Genomic DNA, 25,971 nt, shown 5'->3' on the forward strand with positions numbered 1-25,971 from the left:
CACATGATAGGTAATAATATGTACCTAAAAAATGAAAGGCTGGTAGGATAAATAGGTGTGGCACCTCAAGAAAATTTTAAATTAAGTACAACTTTGGTCTATAAAGAAATTACGGTACAAAGAAAAGCAAATGGTGTAGAACATATATGTACATGGTATTTTTTATGTTGTTGCTGTTAAGAGGATGATTTAAGTGTAGTGTTATTTGTGTAATATATAAATGTGCAAGTTGTGGGGGCCACTCCTTTTAATGATGGCCATTAACTTGTTTTAAACAAAAGGGTTATTATACCCTTGTTCACTGGAAACTGAATCCAGTAAACAAAAGTGAGGTTACCCTTTTGTTTCTTTCTTTTCATTACAGAAGTCAAACCAAATCTTTAAAAGAAAACATTAGGCGGCAGCTCGAGTATTAGTACTCGATTTATTCTTCTTCTTCCCTTGGTATTCAAGAATTCACTAGAAGAGGAAAGGAGGAAAGGATTCTTATGATACTTTTGAAATAATCTCTAAGAGGTGACTTCAATAATCTAAGGTTGGGATTGAATTTTAATAGGTAAATTCTCTATCCCCTTCTCAAATTTGACTATAAATAAGTATCTTGGAGGTGTTCGATTTGTATCTTTGCACTACTATTTGAATTGAGTTCATGGGAAAAAAGGGGGAAAATGGGGAATTTTGATTTAAGAAGAGCTTTTAGGAATTTCTATCGATTGGGTAGTTTTACCCTTGAAGTGTATAAGTTAGAAAAGTTAGAATCTATTTCGTTCTTGTTAAGAGAGTCGGTTAATTCGGAACATAAGTGAGTTATTGAATGCACCTACAGATTTCTTATGGGCATATATGTTATTTTTGTAGCTAGTGGATTGCCTATTGGATAACGGAAGTTGGTGGTTGGAAAGATAAAAGCTATACTCCCGCAAGTAATGTTATTTGGGAACCTGAAATACCATCGTAGCTAGTAAGCACTAAGGTCTGTAAAGCTAAACCCTTCTTCGCCATTAAGGCACCACCCTACGTCATGTACCCCCCTTCCTATTAATGTTAATATAATTCTCATGAAATACGGAAATAGAATCTTTATATTACCTTACATACCATTCCCTCGCCCTACCATCAAGATTATGAGTATCTATCTTTCCCCTTTTGTGTTAAGTTTTCATGATACGTCCATATTATCAAAAGTTTCTATACTTGAAGCCCTTACAAGTTAGGAGTAAATAATAATAACATAGTTTCACCTGTATATAGTAGCTAAACGATCATTATCGTAACTCATATGTCACAGGCCTTTAAGGCATTATTTGACAAACATTAACGACGGGAGGGTACATAGGTTTGGCTTGGCATATCGCTCGATGAGATTCTGTGCACAAGATCGAGACCAGACCACTATAGCGAGCCCAATCATTGGGCATACCCGCTTTTGTGGCATTATTTGTATTTGAAGTCAGTTGGAACGCCATCTATTGGTTTCACCTGACTCGAGCCAACATCTGGCATATATGGCCTGCGGACAGACCCTCATAGTGAGCCCTTAGGTGGGGCGTACCTGGATACAGACTGCGATTACAGTTACACATATGGGATCATAGCAATGAGTATGTAAGCAATATATGTTTTATACTTGCCTCAGATTGCCTTTGGAAGGTGATCATTTGTATGACTTGTAGGACTAGTGCATCACCTAGACAAAGTATAGGTTCTACATTATAATGAACGTTTTTCTAAATATCATATATGATGTTGATAAAATTAGTGCATAAGCTATTGCTTCATATCGTATAGGTGTTACTTGTTGGCTCATACGTTTTTCACTTTACTATTTGACTCATATGAGCTTCGGTATTTATCTAGCTGTTATTCTGTCTGCTTTCATACCGGTACATATTGTTTATGTACTGACGTCTCGGGCCCACTATGTTTTAATAATGCAGGCTCCAATCCTCCTGATAGCAGACGTCCACGTTAGGCTCTTTTGCCATTTCCAGCTGGTATTTTGGTGAGCTCTAACTCTCTCTGGAGCCAGTTCATGACTAGTATTTTGATTGTGTATAGATCTCTGGTTAGGCATGATGGGCCTATTGCCAACTAGTCATTTGTAGTGTAGTGTGTTAAACTGACTAGAGGCTTCATGGACATCGTGTAGTATTGTATAGTTTCATTAATGTAACTCTCTCATGTATATATGCAACGCTTGTCAACTGTCTTACCCGTTATTATCTTATGACCTTGCATACATCGTAAAGTGCTTGTAGATTAAGTATATACGATTTTTGTCCGTTATTATTATTTTGGGGCGTGACAATAGGAAAAGTCCAATTACCTACAAGTGACTTGGCATCAGTTTCCCTTATAGGTGACTTTCAATTAAATACAGAAGACAAGATTAGTGATGTGTTGTGTGTTCCAACATTCAAATTTAACCTTTTGTCTGTTAACAAACTGACAAAGGAATTGAATTATTGTATTTCCTTCTTCCCCACATATTGCATATTTCAGGACCTTTTATCTGGGAAGGTCAAGGGTATTGGTGATGTAGAAGACGGCTTGTATGTCCTAAACTGGAAGAAACAAAAGAAAAGATGTAAAATCATATCTGCTGTTACTAAGTTTGAAGATCCAGCTATTTGGCACAAAAGATTAGGTCATATTCCCATGAGTGTTCTTAGAAGAATAAAAGAATTCAATAATAATGGTAGTTTTGCTATAGATCATTGTGATATTTGTCCTCAAGCTAGACAAACCAGAATTCCATTCCCTTCTAGTAGCACAAGTTCAGATGTTTTTTATTTAGTTCAGATGGATCTTTGGGGACCTTACAAGGTCCCTACTCACTCTGGAAGGAGATATTTCCTTACTTTAGTAGATGACAAGTCTCGATGGACATGAACTTTTTTGCTCACTCAAAAATCTGATGTAATTTTTGTTCTGAGACAATTTCTACTAATGATAAAGAACCAGTTTAACAGGTGTGTTGGAGTGTTCAGAACAGATAATGGAGTAGAATTCTTTAATGCTAATTGTCATGAACTATTTACTATGCATGGTATTATCCATCAAAGATCTTGTCCTTACACTCCACAACAAAATGGTGTTGTAGAGAGAAAGCACAGACACCTACTGGAAACTACAAGAGCTATCAAATTTCAAGGCTGCTTACCTAGCAAATACTGGGGAAAATGTGTTGAAGCTACTACATACATCATAAATAGGATACCTCTGTCCATTTTGGGGAATAAGTCACCATATGAGCTATTCTATGGGAATGGGCCATCTTTATCTCACATTAAGGTGATAGGATATCTTGCTTTTGCTATAAACCTATTGAAAGGTGATAAGTTTTCTCCTAAAGTTAAAAGGCAATTTTGCTTGGTTATGCTGTAGTACAGAAGGGGTACAAGTTGCTTGATATTGAGATAAATACTATATTTGGTAGTAGAGATGTGAAGTTCGATGAAATAATTTTTCCCTTCCAAACACCAGGACTTAAATCTGAGGATGATCAGCATTTTCTTATGCCACAATCACCTGCTCCGACATGTTACCATAGCCCTTGTGTGATACCTGTACCAGCTGATACTTCTGTGGTCCCTGCAGAAGTAGGTATTTTCAATCATGATACTTCTATGGTCCCTGCAGAAGCAGATATTCCAGTGCATGAAGAAACAAATGATTTGCCTGATCTTGAGACCATAAATAATAATGATCATGCCTTGCTGGGAAACGATGTTGCAGTGGTTGAAAAAACAGATCTCGTACTAGCCGTTGTCACTAGAAAGTCCAACAGGCAGGCAAAGCCACCCCTTTGGCACACAGACTACGTTTTGCCAAGAAAGATAACATCAGCTGAGAATTGTCTATATTCAATTGCAAATGTGCTTGATTACCAGAGCATTTCTCCTTCATATAGAAGTTTTGTTAAAAGATGTTACAAGAAAAGGAACCTAGTTCCTATCAAGAAGCTATAAGAGATTCAAGATGGATTACAACTATGCAGAATGAGATACAAGCTCTAGGAGATAATAATACATGGGTGCTCACACAACTTCCTGCAGGCAAGAAGGCAATTGGGTGTAAATGGGTGTATAAGATCAAACATAAGGCTGGTGGTAAGATTGATATATTCAAGGCTAGGTTGGTTGCTAAAGGTTACAATCAAAAGGAAGGTTTAGACTATCAGAAAACTTTTTCACCTGTTGTAAAAATGGTAACAGTCAGAGTGGTCATTTCATTAGCAGCTGAAAATGGTTGGAACATCCATCAAATGGATGTGTTCAATACTTTTCTTCAAGGTGACTTGAATAAGGATGTATACATGGAATTACCCTTGGGATTTGATCATCAAAGTGAGTAGGGGACAGTATGCAAGTTGACTACGTATCTTTATGGACTTAAGCAAGCAAGTAGACAGTGGAACATTAAGCTAACCACATCTTTACTTGATGCTGGCTTTCAACCGAGTCACTTTGATTACTTTTTATTCACAAAACACCATGGAGGTAGTATGATAGTAGTACTGGTTTATGTTGATGATTTGTTGATAACAGGAAATGATCATGAGATGGTATTGGACACAAAGAAAATTCTTCAAGATAAATTTAAGATTTAGTATTTAGGTGACTTGAGATATTTTTTAGGTATTGAGTTTGCAAGGAGTGAGGCTGAAATTCTTATGCACCAGAGAAAATATTGTCTAGAGTTGATATCAAATTTGGGGTTGTCCAACTCAAAGCCTGTTGGAGCTTCTATAGCATTAAATCAGACGCTTAACACATCAGAATTTGATTCATATTTTCCACCTGTTGGCAGCACTGACAAGTTCTTAGAAGATCCTACAAGATATCAAAAGCTTGTAGGCAGACTACTTTACTTGACTATAACCAAGCCAGATATTCCATTTGTAGTTCAAATTTTGAGTCAATGTATGCATAAACCTAAAATATCTCATATGGAAACAACAATGAAAGTGGTTAAGTACGTCAAACATTCATCAGGATTAGGAATTCTTATGATTTCTAAAGGTGCAAAGAAGTTGAGAGCATTTTGTGATGCAGATTGGGCATCATGCCCAAACGATAGGAAATCAATCACTGGATACTTTGTGTTTTATGGAAATTCTTTGGTTTCTTGGAAATCAAAGAAGCAAAATACTATCTCAAGAATCTCAGCAGAGGCTGAGTACAGGAGTTTGGCATCTACTGTGGCTGAGATTGTATGGCTAGTTGGATTGTACAAGGAACTGAGAGTTGATGTTGCTTTGCCAGTGTCCATATGCAGTAATAGCAAGTCTGTAATTCAAATTGCAGCTAATCCAGTGTTCCATAAACGAACTAAGCACATAGATATAGATTGGCACTTCATCAGGGAAAAGATTCAGCTTGGATTAGTTCAACCAACATATCTACATACATCAGAGCAACCTGCAGATTTACTGACCAAGGGTCTTACAATAGTTCAACATACTTATCTACTTACCAAGCTAGGCATGAAGAATGCGTTTCATACAACTAGCTTGAGGAAGGGTGTTAAACGGTTAGTAAAATGTACAACTGTCCATTGACAGCTAAGCTGTATATAGCAGTTAGTTAGAAACAGTTAGTTAGTTTGTTAATCTAACCTAGTGACTAAGATACGTGTGATAGCAATGAGCAAAGAGAGTCTATAAATAGGAGCTTGAGGAGTAGCAGTTATTAACATTTGTACTCAGAATTTTTCTTCTCTTTCAGTTGCTGTATACATAGTTTCTCTTTATTCGAGCTTACAAATTTCCTTGTTCTTCTTCTTGCATTGTAATAGTTAACAGTTTAAAGGAACTTACAATGCCAATTAAATTACCCCTTAAGTCAAGAAATTTAATAATTTAATAATTTAAATATATCAAAAAGCTAGTTTTGTTCCATATAGATCTTATATAATTTTGAACGAATGAAATTCAATTGAAGAAACCGTGTTATAACTACAATTTGTAAGGACAATGACGGCCACAAAACCTGCCATTTCTGAATCATATAATTAGCTCCTAAAAGAGGAAACCAAAAATTGACCACTCATGGAATAAAATCAACAAGATAAAATATTGTGTTCCCTTATAATATTTATTATGTTATACCACATTGGACGGTCCATTTTCTATAATTGACTTAGACATTTCATGCAATTTGTCAATATGCATTTTAAAAAAAGCAGGAAAAAACGTCTTGGATATGTCATTATCGACTTCACCAATTATGGAAATTAGAATATAGAATCATCAATCAAAATGCACTTTCTTAATTAATTACTTTTACAATAATTAGTTGCATTTAACAGCGTAAATATTGTTAATAGTAATTATGATTGTCCCATTATTAGCTCTATAATTTCACCAAAACATGGACAAGCATCATATAAACCCATTACTTGAGTGGAACTCTTAAAATAGATCAGGATTACGCAATCTATTTACTATTAAATAGTAGCAAATTAGCCAGGTGCCACCTAATGGCTTATGGACCTATTAGATCTAAGATATATATTTTCTTTTTGCAAAATCGAAAAGATAAGCTAATGATTGTAGTATTCTGGCCACTAAGGAGTGATGATAAGAATCTTTATTTGCTCACCATTAGATAGATTGTCGAGCTATTTCGGAAATAATATCTCTACATTTAGGGGTAGTGATAAGGTATAAGGTATATTTATATTCTATCTTTACAGACCTTATGAAATTTCACTAAGTATATTGTTGTTGTAATTGTTATTGTTACTAATGAAAGAGATCATCTATTAGTAGAAGATATTATATTGAACAATTTTTTTCTTCTAATATTTGTATTAAGACCGGCTAACTTTGAATTTACACATTCTAGGACCCTTTCTAGGAGTCACACTACTAACAAAAATTTTGAATTTTTCTTCTTTTTTTTTGAAATATTCAAACTTGAGAACTCTTATTAAAACAGTAATAGAAGAACCCTAACAATCTCACTATCACTCATGTTACTTGATCAAGATTTGAAATGATTGGAATTTGAAATTTTAACATAACACATTTAATTTATTACTCCCTTTTACGTGTTAAAAAAAATCGTATTATGTTTCCAATTTGGTCAAACATTCGCCCCTATCTACCAGGACATTATATGAAAATTAGGGAAATAAGAAGCCAACTTTTATTTGTTATGGCCTAAAACAAATTGGAACTATTGAAAGAAATATGAAAGCACCCAGATGATTTTTTTTAAAGTGGTCTATTAGCTAATTAGCTTAGAAGATAACGTAAGAGGTCCACAAGACAAAGTTAATTAAGAAGATATGCCCCTCCCTCTCTATATATTGTTCGTTTATTTTTTTTCTATTTATGGAGGTAACATACTTTCCCTCAAGAAATCAACTTTTTTTCATGGAATCCTACCTTAATTAGCATATATTTTTGTCTAATATGCTTGTAGAATTTTCTGTACAATCTCTTTGTAGCTCAAGTATGGGCGGATATGAAAGAAACAAACCATCCTGAGCTCTATCCTATGTATATTTAAATATTTTATTAATGCACCTTCAGTTTACCAAAAAAAAAACGTTTGAAAACATTCGTTAATGTTGAAATTTTCGTTTTAGAAATTGGATAGTCATGTAAATACTAATCGGAAGACGAAAGCAATACACATGTAAAAGTGGACGAAAATTGACATCTATTATATAAACATAAAAATAATTTTAGTCATATATATTATAATGTTTTGCCTAAAACGATCGATTATGTTCAAACCGAATACAAAGAAGCTCTCAGAAGATGCCACATAAGAAGACATATGAGAAATACAACAAAAAAGACACAATAATTTAATGTGGTTCGATCTATCAACCTACATCCACATAAGGAGATGAGCAATCCACTATATAAAATAGAGTACAAAATATAGAGAGATCAGACAACCTCACATAATTCACTCGAAATAAAAAGGTTTACACAAGTGACACCACAACACTTGTATCTCACAAATTCTCCCCTTAAATAATAATACTCTCAAAGTCCTTATTACTACTACATTATGAATTCTACCAAACTATAAGAAAGGAACATTTATTTATAGGATTTATAATCTTTTCATACAAAAATAAGAATAAGCAAATAGGGAGAATTCATGTTTTCCTTTTTTTCTAAAGGAAAAGAAAAATTCAATTAAGATAAAAATAGTCTGAACAAACATTCAATAGAATAAATCCCTCGATCTTACCTAACTCCGTCACTCGACATGAACCGTGTAGGATCCACGAAAAGCACCACTGTGTTAAGCAGTTGAAAAGCATGTAAAAAAAAAAAAAAAAAAAGAGAGGAGAAAAGACGCTGATTGCAAGTATAGTAGTTTTCTTTATCAAAAAAAGGTATGATTTCTTTCTCAATTTTTAGTAAAAATAATTATGGTCCCCATTAATCCACACTCCTTGGGGTTTACCGACAGAATTTTCCGTGCAGGATGATGTAACACCACAATTATAAAAATCCTTTTTCATTTTGGTACTAGTAATGATGTCATCTCCAAAATTAAAGTTAAATATATTATCCATCTACCTAACAATAACTTTATCTACAACAAGGTTACTACTCTCCTACGTACATAGAGTAGTGTATATGTGTATATGCATAAATTAAGGAAAAGACTTAAATATATTATTAAACTATCAAAAAAAACAGTTCATTTATGTCACTAGTTAAAAGTTTGGTTCATTCATGTCATTGTCGTTATAAAATCGATTTATCCATTCCATTAATTTTTAACGGTGGTTTTCAAAAACAACTTTGCCACGTGGCCGTTTATTAAAGGTCCACGTCATTAATTAAAATTAAAAAAAAGACTCAAATATGTCATTGAACTATCATAAATGGCTCATTTATGCCATCAATTAAAAGTTCAGTACATTAATGTCATCATCGTTATAAAATCAGCTCACTCATGTCATTATTTTTTAATGGTGCATTTTCAAAAACTGTTTTTTATGTGGCCTTTTATTAGAGGGCCGCGACATTATTAAAATAAATCAATATTAATTTGAAATATCTTAGATCCATTAAAAACAACCGGTTCATTTAACATAATCCGATCCACACCCATTAAAGTATTGTTTTCCTACAACAACTATTTTTCTGATCAGAAGAAATAGTGATTAATGTATATCTTTTGACTATTTTTTGTTGATTCTAAATCATTATAAATGTTACGCTTAATAGAAACCTCAAAAATTATATTCTACATTTTAATTCCAGTGACTCCAATATATACTCCGAAGTTGCAAGAAAATAAGTCAATGAACGATTAGGGCAAACAAGAAAAAGAAAGAGGCGTACCAATAGAGCTTCTCCAATGTTCTCCCATCACGAATTAGGGGAGCATACATTATTGAAAAATCATTTCTAAAAAACGGTTTAAAAGAAGTCTGTTATCCCAACTATCCCGCTATGTATATGGGATAACTTCTCTCATCACGAATTAGTGGAGCATACATTGTTGGAAAATTATTTTCAAATACTGGCATAAAAAAGTCTGTTACTCCAATTATCCCCGCTAAGTATATGTGATAACTTCTCCCATCATTATGATATATATGCTGGAATAAATAATCTCGATACTAACTAATTTCAAATATTTTGAAATTAATATTGATTTCTTTTAATTAATGGTGTGGACTTATAATAAAAGATCACGTGACAAAGATATTTTTAAAAATCCATCATTAAAAAGTAATGGCATGTGTGAGTTGATTTTATAACAGTGATGACATGAATAAGCCGAACTTTTAACTGGTGGCATAAATGAGCCATTTCTGACAGTTCAATGGCATATTTGAGCCTTTGCTTATTTTAATTAATGACGCGGACCTCTAATAAAAGGCCACGTGATAAAGCTATTTTTGAAAATCACCGTTAAAAAGTAATGGCATAGATGAGCTAATTTTGTAACGACGATGACATGAATGGGTTCAACTTTTAATTGATGGCATAAATGAGTCATTTCTGATAGTTCAGTGGCATATTTGAGTCTTTTCCCATTATAGTTCGATACATTAAAACTTTCTATGCAGGAAAAAGATTGAATTACAAAAATTTATTCTATCTAGTCTTCGACAATAACAGATCCAGTGTATTCCCAGATAGTGGGGTATGAGGAAGTTAAAATGTACGCAGTCCATACCACTACCTCCGGAGAAGTAGAGAGGTTGTTTTCGATAGATCTCCGGCTCAAGACAAAGAATAGTAAATAGAGTCGTAATAAAGCATGAAACATGATGAAATAACAGAAATAGTAAGACACTCACAAAGTAATACCCTACACGAACGAACCAAAGGCACCCACCACCCCCATACCCTCCTACTAGCAGCTCCAACCTATGAACACCGTCCTAAGGCTATCAGCCCGGCTACCCCAAAGCTCTCCTAACTACTGGCTAGAACTCACCCACATGCACTAACCTTCTATCTAATCTTATCGATCTTATATTTTTACAAAAAATATTTTTATGACTTGCACCCATGACCTTCTACATAAAATATGTGTGCCATCACAATGTGCAACATAGCGGCTCGTAGATTAATATGGAAGTTTTGATAATGTAAAAAATAGTTATTTAGAGATTGGTTAAGTATATTTTAATTATTTATTGTATTATCTATTCAAATATTAGTTATTTTATTTTCTAAAACCCGCATATAGTTGTACATAAATATAATCAAAATTAAGCTTTGTGGACTTGTCAAATAACAATAACCAAAAACATGGTGTTTTATGTGTGCTGGATTTTATTTAAAACAACTAAGAAATTACCGAACATGATAGTAATTATATTAGTATTAATTTTAATACGTGAATACTTTTCTTTCTAACATGCAACCAACAACAATAATAACATATACTTAGTTTAGTCTCATGAAATGCGATCTGAAAAAAATAGATCGTACGTAAATTTTATCTGTACCTCGCCGTCTCTGATAGACCTCCGGATCAAAATAGAAACAGTTTGATGAGAATGAGTGAGTTTTAAACGGTGCTCTGTCTTCTTTCATTTTGATTATAATACGAATTGTTTTATGGATATTGGAAGTATCCATCACACAATTATTGTGACGATTTCATGACGGACTTTATTAACGTGTAAATGGAACTTGTTACAGTTTTCATGATGGTCTTCTTCTTTTGTCACAATATTTTTGGGGCTCTCAAATTTGTGATAGATTCTTAGTCACGGATTATATTCTTCTTGTATTTTAGGGTTGAAAATTTTTCACATAAAAAATTGGGAAGACTAATCACGTATTGTCAAACAAGGGTAAATTTAGACACCTAGATATTTTGGAAATTAGTATGGAGTGCGTATTGGGATGTAATATGTACACATATCTATTTTGGCGGTGACTCGAGGGTAAGCTAGTAAAGCATTTGATTTACGTCGTTATAATTTTGAGGCTTCAAAAATTTAGTAGTAAATTTTATTATTTCAACTTCGCTTGAAATAATAATGAAGATTGTGAAATACATTTTAAAAAATTATTTATAATTTTCTTTTACAAAAACTATTTAATTTTTATCAGAAATATTTTAGAACTTTGAATTAAACAACTCAAACTTCATTTAATAAATAAATTTTTAACAACATCATCCAAATTAATATATTGCAACAAATGATTAACAACTTATTAGCTAGAATTTATCCTTACTTTTATTAATAATCATGTTAATATGCGAAGTTAAATGTCATTTGTCTTTTAAAAATACTACATAAAAAAAAAACTAATATGCAAGAACAAAAAAGACAACTTTAAATTATTACAATATTATTTTTATATGTATATCTATATATTTAACACCTTTATTAAAATTTAACTTTAGACCACTAATTTTATTGAGACACGTATGCCTATTTATTTACCAGAGAGTAAAACTTAATCAAAAAATTGTAGACTTTCGTATATTGCATATTTTTTAAAATATGTAATATATTTTTTAAAATATATTATAATATATTACACACGTAATATGCATATTTATACATAACATATATACTATCATTGTGTTTCATCTCTATATTTTAATTATTTGGTAAACTAATTAGCTGAAGGTTTATATTTGAAAGTAGTGTTGGGTTCATAGTATATGAAAGAAGTGTGAATGGAAAAATGGAGAGTAAAATAGTGGAGGAAAGGAGACACTAAAATGGAAAGTATACTCCCAAATTAGAAAGTTTACTCTTTCTCCCACATTGGTGGAAGAAGAGAACTTGGACATGTTTATAATCAAGAACACTTACTCCACATTGTAAGTGAGGCAAGAAATAAGAGATGTCTCGCGCCATAGTCGTCGTCGCTCGCTCGGCTCGGCTTTGGATTTGGATTCGGATCGATCGATGAGATCTATCTTTTTGGACAAAAGTTATTTGAGATCCGAACATACCAAAAGAAAAACGCAGGAAAAATTTTCTGATACTCCATTTATATAATATGCATGCAGTAACAGTTGTAGTGTTTCCAACAGAATTGATGCTTCAGTTGCACTGTTTCAAGTGAACTGATGCACTGCTTCATGAACTGATGCATGCTTCAGAAGGATGCAACTCTTCAACGAAGTTACACACTGTTTCATAAAACGAGATGACTGTTTAGGAAAAGATGCACTCTTTGATAAACAGATATGAATTTTCAGAAAGAGGTGCAACCTTTAAAGTGAACCATTGCCTCTTTTTAGAAGAGACATGTTATGGCTATATAAACCTACTTTCATTCATAGGTTTAGAGACGAAAAATTTCAGAATGAAAACACTCTTTTGGACTTAAAAAATATTCTGTGTGATCATTCAAAACGTTTAGTGAGTTCGAAGATATTCCAATTGTTTGAGGAACCGCTACTATTGGTTTGTTTGGCCATTTTATCCTGAGAGGAAAAATTCCACAACCTCGGGTACAGTGAGGGAAATTATTTCCTTAAGGAAACTTCGTGAATTCGGACGACTTGGCCAGTTTTGCTTCATCTTTATTTTTGAAAATAAAATACACCTTTTATAAAGATCACTTTGATCTTGGGTTGAGGGTATTTTTTTTTTGTACATCATTGTGTTCTTGTTCTTAAACTTGAACTACTTGAAGTGGTTGTTTCTAGTATACAAATTCTTGTACCCGTAGAAGAAAGAATAACAATCTTAAGGAAATAAATCAGAATCTGTATAACTTGTTTTTTGGAGATTAAAGCTTTCTACTCCGTTTGAATTTAACTAGTGATTAGAAGGCATAAAATCTTCATCACAAGTTTAAAATTCATTTGGTTGACAACTGAAAGTCATAAAAACTTCATTGTTAACTAGAAACAAGAAGAAGAATTTAAAGTTGCTTAACTTTACGAGTAGTACTCTGAAAATACTAAATATTTTTGTCTTGTGGTGACAGGAAAAATGACTAACGATAGTCTAATGCAAGATGCGGCTACGACTGTGGGGGCAAACAGTATTGCTTCAACAAGTCGATCAAATGCTCTGCAACCAATGGCACCTGCAGAGAAGCCCAAAAAATTTACGGGTATTGACTTTAAGCGATGGCCGCAAAAGATGTTCTTTTATCTCACCACTTTGTGTCTGCAACGGTTCACTAGAGAAGACGCTCCGGAGGTGCCTGAGAAAACCTCGGACAAAGAGCGTTTCGTAATTGTAGAGGGTTGGAAACATTCAGACTTCCTTTACATAAATTATATTCTGAGTAGTCTACAAGACGACCTCTATAATGTTTATAGTGGAACTAAGCATCAAAGGAATTGTGGGGGGGCACTTGAATGAAAATATAAGACAGAGAATGCGAGAATTAAGAAATTCCTTGTTGCAAGGTTCCTGCACTTTAAAATGATAAATAGCAAATCAGTTGTCTCTCAAGCGCAGGAATTACATGTAATCATTCACGATCTCCTAGCAGAAGGTATGTCTTTGAAAAATGCCTTAATTGAATAAATTGAAAATGTTCTTAGAACTCACATAAACTATTTTGTAGGTTTGATTATGAATGATTCGTTTCAAGTAGCAGCGATTATTGAGAAGCCACCACTTATGTGGAAAGACTTCAAAAACTACTTGAAGTACAAACGCAAGGAGATGACTATTGAAGATATTATTGTCCGAGACTACGTATTGAAGAGGATAATAAGGCTGCCGAGAGAAGGTCAAAAGGGAATTCTACAATTAATGAAGCACATATTGTAGAAGATGACCAAAACAATTCTAAGAAAAGGAAGAAAGCTAAACAAGGAAGCCATCCACCCAAGAAAAAATTCAAGGAAAAATGCTTCAATTGTGGCAAGATTAGCCACAAGTCCACGGATTGTCTTGCCTCGAAGAAAGGCAAAAAAAAGGATTAAGCAAATATGATTGAATCCAACAAAGAATGCGATGATTTGTGTGCTATGTTCTCAGAATGCAACTTGGTGGGGAATCCTTGGGAATGGTGGATAGATTCTGGTGCCACCCGCCATGTATGTTCCAACAAAAAGTTATTTTCGTTATTCGCTCCAGCTCAAGTAGGAGAAATGATCTACACGGCTAACTCTACTACTGCTAAGGCAAAAGGAACAGGAAAAATATGCTTGAAAATGACTTTAGGAAAGTTCTTGACACTTAACAATGTCTTGTATGTTCCTGAGTTACGTAGGAATTTAATTTCTGTTTCACTTCTAGACAAGAACGGATTCAAATGTGTAACCATTTTTGAAAAAATTATAATTAGCAAAGGAGAAATATATGTAGGAAAAGGCTATCTCACCAAGGGCCTTTATAAGATGAATGTAATGAATGTTGAAATCAATAAAAGTTCAAATTATTCTTATTTGCTTGAGTCTTATGATTTATGGCATGAACGTTTAGGTCATGTTAATTACAAAACGCTACGAAAATTGATTAACTTAAATGTTTTACCGAACTTTGAGTGCAATAAATCAAAGTGTCAAACATGTGTGGAATTAAAGTATGCAAAGCATCCTTATAAGTCTGTTGAAAGTAATTTCAATCTCTTAGACTTAGAATACACTGACATTTGTGATATGAAGTCAACACCATCACGTGGTGGAAAAAAGTATTTCATAACTTTTATTGACGATTGTACTAGATATTGTTATGTCTATTTTCTAAATAGTAAGGATGAAGCAATAGATGCGTTTAGGCAATATAAAATGGAAGTTGAAAATCAGTTAGATAAAAAGATAAAAAGATAAAAATGATACGACGTGATAAGGGCAGAGAATATGAATCTCCCTTCACCGAAATATGTGTAGAGAATGGAATCGTCCATCAAACTACTGCCCCGTATTTACCTCAATCTAATGGAATTGCGGAAAGAAAAAATCAAACTTTGAAGGAAATTATGAATGCCTTGCTTATAAGTTCCAGTTTACCGCAAAACTTATGGGGGGATGTTATCCTTACAGCCAATCGTATACTCAACAGAGTTCCCCATAGTAAGACACAATCAATTCCTTATGAAAAATGGAAATAAAGGAAACTCAACTTGAAATATTTCAAAGTGTGGGGGTGTCTAGCAAAGGTCCAAATTTCTATGCCTAAAAATGTTAAGATATGACCTAAGACAGTGGATTACGTGTTCATAGAATATACTAAAAGTAGTAAAGCATGTTGATTTTTGGTTAGTAAATTCAAGCATCCGGATATTAATGAAAATACGGTAATTAAATTAGACAATGTTGAATTCTTTGAAAATATTTATCCGTATAAAACTAGACATGAACAGTCTAGTGGGGAGGTTTAAACGACCTCAAGATGAACCAAGTGAGAATGTATATAATGAAGAAAATCCAAGACGTAGTACACGTCAAAGAACGTCTATTTCGTTTAGATCGGATTTTGTAACATTTCTCTTAGAAAATGAGCCTCAAATATTTAAGGAAGTGATGGCATCTTCCGACTCATCCTTTTGGAAAGAGGTAGTCAATAGTGAGATTGATTCAATCTTAAGCAATCATACATGGGAATTGGTTGATATTCCTCCCGGAAATAAACCTTTAGGTCCTAAATGGATCTTCAAAAGGAAGATCAAAACAGATGGCACTATTGACAAATAAAAGGCAAGACTTGTAGTAAAAGGCTTCAAACAAAAAGAAGGCCTTGATTACTTTGATACACACTCGCTAGTAACAAGGGTAACATCGATTCGAATATTAATTATCTTGGCTACGATATATGATCTCCAAATCCATCAAATGGATGTGAAAACCGCATTCATAATAGAAAATTGGAGGAACAAATTTACATGGAACGGCCTGAGGGTTTTGTGGTTCCAGGAAAAGAGAATACGGTGTGTAAACTTATAAAGTCACTGTATAGACTAAAGCAAGCACCTAAACAATGGCATGCAATGTTTGACCAAACCATGTTGGCAGCGGGTTCAAGATAAATAAATGTGATAAATATGTTTATATTAAAGATAGTCCAAATCACCAAGTCATTGTTTGTTTATATGTGGATGATATGTTGATCATCCGTAGAGACATTTCTGACATAAATGCTACAAAACGAATGCTTGAGAGCAAGTTCGATATAAAAGACCTTGGAGTTGCAGATGTGATCTTAGGTATAAGAATCCATAGAACTCCACAAGGGTTGGCATTGTCACAGTCTCATTATATCGAAAATGTACTTGAGAAATTCAAGTATATGGAATTCGGTATTACCAAGACTCCATTGGATGCGAGCTTTGCACTTCGAAAGAATAAATGTGAAAGTGACTCGCAATTGGAGTACGCAAGAGTATTGGGATGTTTAATGTATATAATGAACTGTACACGACCAGACATAGCATGCGCTATCAGTAAATTTAATTGGTACACGAGTAATCCCAACGAAACTCACTGGATGGCAATGAAAAAAGTTTTGGGGTATCTTAAATACACTCAAAATTATGCTTTGCATTATAATAAATATCCTGCGGTACTTGAATGATATAGTGATGCAAATTGGATCACCGGATCGAACGAAGTAAAATCCATAAGTGGATATGTATTTACTATCGGTGGAAGAGCAGTTTCTTGAAAATCATCTAAACAGACTTGTATCGCTCGCTCTACAATGGAATTTGAATTTATCGCATTAGATAAAGCCGGTGAAGAAGCAGAATGGCTCCGAAATTTCTTGAAAGATATTCCGTATTGGCCCAAGCCAGTAGCACCAGTATGTATACACTGTGATAGCCAAGCGGCAATATGTAGGGCAGGGAGCATGATGTATAACGGTAAATCTTGTCATATAAGACGAAGACATAATACTGTTAGAGAAATTCTCTCTAGTGGAATTATCACAGTTGACTATGTAAAGTCAAAGGATAATGTGTCGGATCCACTTACAAAAGGACTATCGAGAGGAAAAGTGGAAAGGACATCCAAGGAAATGGGTTTAAGGCCCAGGACAAGTCAGCATGGCGGTAACTCTACCTAGCAGACTGGAGATCCCAAGAGTTAGGTTCAAGGATATCAAACAAAGTTATATCTGACAGGTTTAACATTGTCAATTACCCAACCCATTTTCATGATGTAGACAATGTATAGTAAACAAGGATAAGGCTTAAGGCGAAAAGTCTTTTAATGATTATCTAAATTTGCCAGATTTGACCAAATAGTTTAATCTATAGAATTGAAGGTTTAGAAATCACCTATGTGAGGGCGAGGTGGAAGCCGCTTCAAGGAGAATGTTAGTAAAGGCCTATTCTCTAAGCTCTCATGAAATCGGGACGTGTTCATGGCTGAAAAGAACAAAACCATGAGAACCATAAACGTTAAAAGGCTGGTTGTGTGACATGTATTGTCTAGGTGTACATTAACGCTCGACGGTTCAAAGATATCAAATCTACCAATTGACCGAGTGCATGCTCACTACGGAAAGTTCAAAGGGAAACCCACTTATGCAACTACAATCAGTCTTTGCTTGATGATCACATACTTGTCCATAAAACTTTTACAAAAAAATAGTCTTTCCCCATTAATGTGGGGGATTGTTGGGTTCATAGTATATGAAAGTAGTGTGAATGGAAAAATGCAGAGTAAAATAGAGGGGGGAAGGAGACACTAAAATGGAAAGTGTACTCCATAATTAGAAAGTTTACTCTTTCTCCCACATTGGTAGAAGAAGAGAACTTGAAAGTGTTTATAATCAAGAACACTTACTCCACATGGTAAGTGAGACAAGAAATAAGAGATGTCTCGCACCGTCGTCGTCATCACTCGCTCCGCTCGGCTTCGAATTCGGATTCGAAAAATGATCGATTGATGAGATCTATTTTTTGGACAAAATTTATTTGAGATCCGAACATACCAAAAGAAAAACGCAGGAAAAATTTTCTGACACTCCATTTATATAATATGCATGCAGTAACAGTTGCAGTGTTTCGAACAGAAATGATGCTTTAGTTGCACTGTTTCAAGTGAACTGATGCACTGCTTCATGAACTGATGCATGCTTCAGAAGGATGCAACCCTTCAACGAAGTAACACACTGTTTCATAAAATGAGATGACTGTTCAGGAAAAGATGCACTCTTTGATGAACAGATATGAATTTTCAGAAAGAGGTGCAACCTTTAAAGTGAACCATTGCCTCTTTTCAGAAGAGGCATGTTATGATTATATCAACCTACTTTCATTCACAGGTTTAGAGACGAAAAATTTCAGAATGAAAACACTCTTTTGGACTTAAAAAATATTTTGTGTGATCATTCAAAACGTTCAGTGAGTTCGAAGATATTCCAATTCTTTGAGGTACCGCTACAGTTGGTTTGTTTGGACATTTTATCCTGGGAGGAAAAATTCCACAACCTCGGGTACAGTGAGGGAAATTATTTCCTTAAGGAAACTCCGTGAATTCGAACAACTTGACCAGTTCTGCTTCATCTTTATTTTTTAAAATAAAATACACCTCTTATAAAGATCACTTTAATCTTGGGTTGAGGATATATTTTTTTTTTTTTGGTACTTTATTATGTTCTTGTTCTTAAATTTGAACTACTTGAAGGTGTTGTTTCTAGTATACACATTCTTGTACAAGTAGAAGGAAAAATAACAAGTAACAAAAAAGATGATTGTAAATATATATAGTACCCACAGAATGATGAGTAAACATCCAACACAAATGTTCTCCCGACCTATATCTTTACTGTATTATTTGTGTGACAAAAGAATATATTATTAATTTCATATTGTCAAGCCGTATACATTAGCCTAAAATTGATATAGGCTAGGACACAAAAGCAAATTGTCCAAACCTAATCACGTCTATGCCACGTGAAGTGCATATGCAACTAATAAGGTGGTCATTTTATTCATGTGTCCTTGTATTTATAATATCCTCCTTTGGCACATGACCCATCTATGATATGATATGATTGTCCAAATAAATGAGCAATGATCATAACATTGACACTCTAGGAGCCATTTATTTTTAATTTGTTCTCTTTATGTTGTGTGTGACCACCACCACCACACAAATTGTTGGCCTAGAGAACCAAAAAAATGAAATTTATAAAGATTTTTTGCAAAACCTATTGTCTAATCAAACAAAGAAATTCATAAATTGACAGTACTAGTGATTGCTTAAAGAAAATTAAATATTTGATTAGAGAATGTGATATTTGCTTCCACCCGTGTAAGATGGGACAAATTAAAAGCCAAAAAATCTAACCGCGAAAATGTCAAAAGTGACTTTACTGCTTTTCGAAAAGATGGGTAAGAAAATAAATAATCAAACTTTATCCTTTATAGGAGGACGAAAATACCCTTGCTAATGCTTAGTAGTCATGCATCTTCTGGCCTTATGTATACTCCGGTTTTGTTTTAGTTGACCCTCATTTTTAAAATATTTGTTTCAATTTAATTATCTTTTTTATAGGAGAGAAATCAAGAAAATTTTATTATGTTCTTTCAATACTACCTTAACATTAAATAATTAAATGAAATATATTTACTTAAATTTATATTTTCAAAGCATAATTAATAAAGTTAATTTAATAAAATAAATTTTAATAGACATTTTAAGTTCATAGGAGCCAATTAATATGAAACGGAGGGTGTAGCGAAAAAAAAAAAAAAAAAAGCAATGCTACATGCAGTAAGAGCCTTAACAAGTTCTTGAGTCACCAGAGATACATGATTTACTTTCTTCAATACCGAAAGGGCAAACTCCAGTGATTACACGTGGGGGGTAATGTTGTCAGTTTAATAGGCCAATAGGAGAGGGAGAGGAATAGGGGTGTTTGGTTCTAGGATTGATGAAATATTAGGACCAAGTAGGTTATAGGGAAGCAATGATGTTGAAGACAAGACAAAGGCACATGCATGAAATAGAGAGCGCGCAGTTATTACGTTAAAAATTCGAACGGAGTTCGTTTTGGTCTTAAAATCAGTAGAGGAGAGAAAACTCATGGCCTATAAGCCTGATCGGAAATGGAATTGTTTGAGGCCTTATGGAGACAAAGTTAAGTGCAAGGTGCTGACAACAACCTTTGATCTACCGTCAAAGAAGGCGGTGCGGTGGATGGGCTGCTCCTCCCTTAACTTGAGATCTTGAATTCGAGCCTTGAGTATGAAAAAATCTTTGGTAGGGAGCTCTTCCCCCTGAATGAGGCTCTACGCGAGGCGAATCCAGAATAGTTTGACTCAAATGTGGGTACCGAATATCAGATCAGAAACCAAAAAAGAAAGAAACAATCTCCTGCCGGATCAGTTTACTTGTCATATTTTCTACTCCCTCCATCTCATTTTATGTGTCATCATTTCTTTTTAATCCATTTCAAAAACAATGTCATCTTTTCTTATTTGACAACTATTTAAAAACACAATTTCACTTTTACCCTTATTATTCCCACTTAATTGAAAAAAAAAAGATAGTAGCACATTGTTTTATAAAGGACAATTTGATAAACATTACAAGTCTTTTCTTATTTCTTAAACTATATGTCCGATCAAATAGCGATACATAAAATGAGACAGAAGGAGTATTATTTTCACACATCTTTACAAAATTAGTTTGTATTTTAACTATCATATTCTTATTTATTATGTTCAATCATTTAAAACGTTAATTTGCCTTCAACAAATATTATCTCTTTAATATCTCTTCAATAAATTTTTTAATAAAAAGAAAGTCAATTTAACCAATCACAATATTGGAGCATCTATACATGCTCTTCCTTTATGTTTTCTACACTAATTAGTTAATTTTTATTACTTTTAAGAATAATTATTAAGTAATAAGAATAAAATGGGAAGAATGTAAGATTGTAAGTATTCAACTATATCTTTGATTTTTTAAAATGACAATCATCAGAGACCATTTATTTATAGTAAGGACAATATGTAAAGTGGCTTAGAGGGAGTACTATGAAGCTGGTAGCTCTCTAATATGATGGTGGAATCAAGAGTGACTCAAGACTAAGATCAGTAAAATATTTATTTTAGGCACGTAAAAATTTTAATAGCAAACTTTATGATTTCAATTTCACTTAAAATAATAATAAAAATTATGAAATATGTTTAAAAAATACATCTAAAAAGTAAAAAAAATATCTAATTTTTACCAAAAATATTTTAGAATATAATTTTGAATTAAACAATTCAAACTTCATAATAATAAAAAAAATTTTGACAACAACATCCAAGTTGATGCATTGTAAACAAATGACTATCATCCGATAAACTAGAATTAATCCTTATTTTTATTAATAATTATATTAATATATGAAGTTAAAGGTTATGTGCCTTTTAAAAATACTACACCGCCAATAACTAATATGCAAGAATAAATAAGACAACTTTAAATTAATATAGTAGTATTTTTACATGTATATTTATATATGTAAAACTTCTAATTAAAAATTGATTTTTAAACCACTAATTTTATGAAGACGTATGGATAGAATAAATCAAAATGAACATTATCAGACTATATTCCTTCTCTTTGGATTTACATTGTATGTTGCGCTATTTGGATTTCAAGAGTAAAATTTTTTATTTTTTACCGTGACTTTACCCATGTAGTTTTAAATTTGATAAAATAAAACATATATTTGAAAATTATGCAAAAGTTACAATGAATCATAATAAATGACAATTTAAAATATTTATTTAAATGACATATAAAAGAATTATGATCGGCAAAAGACATATTTAAATATTTGAATGACATTTATAGTTAAACACATGATTAATGGTATACATCTTTTAACTCTGTGTAGAAAATAAGTCATTTCAAAATTAGTTATTTCAAAATTAGTTATTCCACTTTTAAGATGAGATATAATTCTGTGATAATTAATTGGGGATAATAAATTATCTCATATATTTTATTCCAACCAAACATGAGATAAGTTCATCCTAAAATTAATCTCACGATTAACTATCCTTTATCTGTTTCCTCCGTTCCTAAATAGTTGTTAGTCTTACTAAAAATAGATGATAATCCACAACACTAAGTAGTCATTTTAGAAAATCAAGATATAATTAGTTATTTGTTTCCGCATATTATTACTTATAATCATAAATATGGAGAGATATCAATATGACACAAAATAAAGAGATTAAGTTAAAAGAAGTAATAAATAAGAATACTTTAAGCAAATAATTACCCTCTAATATAAGACAAGTATTTAAAAACGGAAAGAAGTATTATACCAGAAACTAGAATGGGAGCAAGAATGTGTCATTTGTGTGTGTGAGATCAATTTGAGATACCTCGGGGTGCCGTAATTTGATCCAAATTATATATGATATGGATTTTATTCCGCCTAGAGGACATGATGGTCCATTCAACTCTTGTTCTTTCGTTTGTCCAATGATAGTCTATCCATTTCTCCCTTTCATTTCTTGTCCCCTTCCTAATCATAATTTATATCGGCACCTACACTTCCCCAAAACCATTTACAGCCATTGAAAAAAGAAAAAAAAAAATACTATAATTCTTCCTTCTTAGGAATCTCAGCATTCGTTGTCTCCATCACCTCTATATATACTCTTCTCATTTCCATCACCACTTCACAGCAAAATTCCATTCTTCAATTCCTATCCATTCCAATAAGTCCTAAGTCACACCTTATAATCTCTACTATGCCTTCATTGATCTCAGAAAAACAACTCGACTTGTACTCGATAAAAGAACTACCCGAATCACATGCATGGGGATCGTCATTAGACGACCACCCTCCATGTGATTCGCCTAATGTAGAATCTATTCCAGTTATCGATCTAAACGATGAGAAATTTGTCATGGACAAAATAGGACATGCATGCAAAACATGGGGTGCATTCCAAATCAGAAACCATAACATATCTCAAAGATTACTCAACGATATGGAATCGGCAGCGAAAAAACTATTTTCCCTTCCGATGCAGCAAAAATTAAAGGCCGCTCGATCGCCCGATGGCATCGGGGGCTATGGGGTGGCTCGAATTTCTTCTTTCTTCTCTAAGCTCATGTGGTCCGAAGGGTTCACTATTTTTGGTTCCCCTGTTGAACATGCCAGCCAACTTTGGCCACATGATTACAATGAATTCTGGTACTTTAATTTACAAAATCCCTCGAATTTCAATTCTCATGCACGTAATTTTACAAAAATAAAATACTCAAAAATTTACTCTTGAGGTGGATATAAATTTAAATTTGATGAGTATAAACTTCCAAGTCTCTTACTGCTGACTTTCTATAGAATATTTAATGATTCTTAAGTTCAGTTGAACCGGTTATGCCTATTTAGTACTCCCTCCATTTAAAAAAACAAAAAGTTCTATTTTAACTTGACACAAAGTTTAAAAAAATAAAAAAGACCTAAAATTAAAATTGTGTCAAATGTATCAAAATGACCTTTAATCTTGTGGTCCTAAACATGTCATGAAGAAAGTTGAAATTAAAGTATTGCCAAAAAAGAAAAAAAATTATTTTTTTTAAACGAATTAAAAAGAAAAGTAGGTCATTCTTTTTCTTAAACGGAGGGAGTACTATCTATATTTTCTTATAGACAAAATTGATCATTATCTATTAGAAAGACATGAGAGATACTGCATAGAAAATTTAAATCCACTTTTTTCTTTAATGTTTTCTAGTATAGGTTTTATGTCCGGGTACGATTGAAATTTCGAAAGTCAATCAGATTTTAATTTGATTGATTTTTTAATATGTTTTTAAAATTTTTAAGTTATTAGTTATTATAATTTATAATATTTTTTAGGTAATTTTTAAATACAAAACAAATTGTTTTAAAAAGCATAAAACTTTTATTTCAGAGCTCACAATTAGAATATATTTCCTCCGTTTCAGAATAAGTGAATTGTTGGAGTATTTATTGGTGTTTCAAAATAAGTGAATCATTTCAAATTTACCCTTATGATTTGACAATCAATTAACTTTTAAAAAGGTATTATAAGATCAATTTATTTTTTTTGGGAGTAAAAATGAAAAATTATGTTAAATTTATGTCTTGAATAATTTTTGCTTAATCTTTATACTAAAATTAAATAATTCATTTATTATGAAATGAAGAGAGTACAAGAAATTTGAATATCGAAACATACAATACCACACAAATTGAGAAATTGAGACAGAAGGAATATCAACTCTTAACTACCGATCGTACTGCTTACAACTGTGTATGTCACTTTAAAAAGTAATGCTTATCTTTTTATCTTTTTCTACACCTTTTAATTTTTTTCCTTTTTGAATTTTTTCAGTGACGTAATTGCGGAATACGAAAATGAGATGGAAAAGTTGGCAGGAAGACTGATGTGTCTAATGCTTGGGTCACTTGGAATAACAAAGGACGATGTAAAATGGGCTGTTGGCCCAACAGGAGGTTGCTCGGCCCTACAACTAAATTCTTACCCGGCTTGTCCGGATCCGGATCGGGCTATGGGTCTTGCAGCACATACGGATTCTACCATACTGACCATCCTACACCAAAACAACACAAGTGGCTTACAAGTGTTTAAAGAAGGAAACGGGTGGGTGTTGGTTCCTCCGCTTCGTGGCGCGTTAGTTGTTAATGTAGGTGACTTGTTGCACATACTGTCAAACGGGTTATACCCGAGTGTGTTACATCGAGCTGTAGTGAACCGAACTAGACACCGTCTTTCGGTGGCCTATCTATACGGGCCACCATCGGAGGTGAAAGTTTCACCCCTTTCGAAATTGGTAGACCAAACGAACCCTCCAATGTATAGGCCAGTAACGTGGAGTGAGTATTTGGGCACTAAAGCAAAGCATTTTGACAAGGCACTTTCATCCGTTAGGCTTTGCGCCCCTCGTATTGGATTTGCCAATTCTAAAGATCAAAGTGGTGTCCAAGTAGGCTAATATAACTAGCTAGTTGTCAGTCACCTTTTGCTTTCTCCATTTTGTTTTTGAAAATATATATCTATCTAGTTGCGTTCCTTCTAGTAACTTTTTTGGATGAACTTTTATATCTTGATAGAATTAAAGATGTAGATGATTTTTATCAATCTTAGTCTTCGTCAGAATTTTAACATCGTCCACAATAGCGTATATAGTTGTGGCAGAGCGGACGGGCAGCCCGATCTCAGTGATGGAGTTAAGATTTTCATTGAGAAATTTAAAATACACACACAAACTAGCTGAAGGGAGTTCAAAATTTCCTCATTGTATGCTAGCTCCGCACCTATCGATCCGGACTTGCCAATTTAATTTTTCTTTTGGATAAAATTATAACCTTCTGGAGCCATTGCCCAACGGCTATTTCAGCCCTCCCCTCCTCCAAAACACCCCCACTACCCCTCAACTTTTATAAACTCTCATGCTTATTAAATTGAAAAAATAACATAAACATACTCCTTAATTTATCATATTTACATAAATTTTCATCCTTATAAAGTAATTACAAAAGTCCCAACGAATTATGTATTTTCGTTGGATGTATCGGAAGCTAATTATGTATCTTTATTATCTTCGATGAATGTATTATGTATCT

General features: G+C 33.2%; 1 protein-coding gene and 1 long non-coding RNA gene across 2 annotated transcripts; both read left to right on the top strand.

The window, feature by feature from the left end:
• The first annotated feature begins 297 nt into the window (after nucleotides 1–297).
• LOC107865827 lies at nucleotides 298–3,337 on the top strand. Its single transcript, XR_007053977.1, has 3 exons — nucleotides 298–556; nucleotides 859–973; nucleotides 1,938–3,337. It is a non-coding gene; the product is annotated as an uncharacterized LOC107865827 (long non-coding RNA).
• A 19,453-nt stretch (nucleotides 3,338–22,790) lies between these two features.
• LOC107861895 (gibberellin 3-beta-dioxygenase 1) lies at nucleotides 22,791–25,427 on the top strand. The gene is made up of 2 exons (XM_016707277.2): nucleotides 22,791–23,550; nucleotides 24,719–25,427. Exons 1-2 carry the CDS (start codon nucleotides 23,102–23,104, stop codon nucleotides 25,338–25,340), a joined length of 1,071 nt encoding a protein of 356 aa, XP_016562763.2. The 5' UTR covers nucleotides 22,791–23,101; the 3' UTR covers nucleotides 25,341–25,427.
• Nucleotides 25,428–25,971: the final 544 nt, after the last annotated feature.

Source organism: Capsicum annuum, chromosome 3 (genome assembly GCF_002878395.1).
Source record: "Capsicum annuum cultivar UCD-10X-F1 chromosome 3, UCD10Xv1.1, whole genome shotgun sequence".
Taxonomy (NCBI): Eukaryota; Viridiplantae; Streptophyta; class Magnoliopsida; order Solanales; family Solanaceae; genus Capsicum; species Capsicum annuum.

Coding starts and splice junctions, on each gene's coding strand:
- LOC107861895 (XM_016707277.2), top strand. CDS start 23,102: ATGCCTTCATTGATCTCAGAAAAACAACTCGACTTGTACTCGATAAAA. Junction 23,551..24,718: donor CATGATTACAATGAATTCTG/GTACTTTAATTT, acceptor GAATTTTTTCAG/TGACGTAATTGCGGAATACG.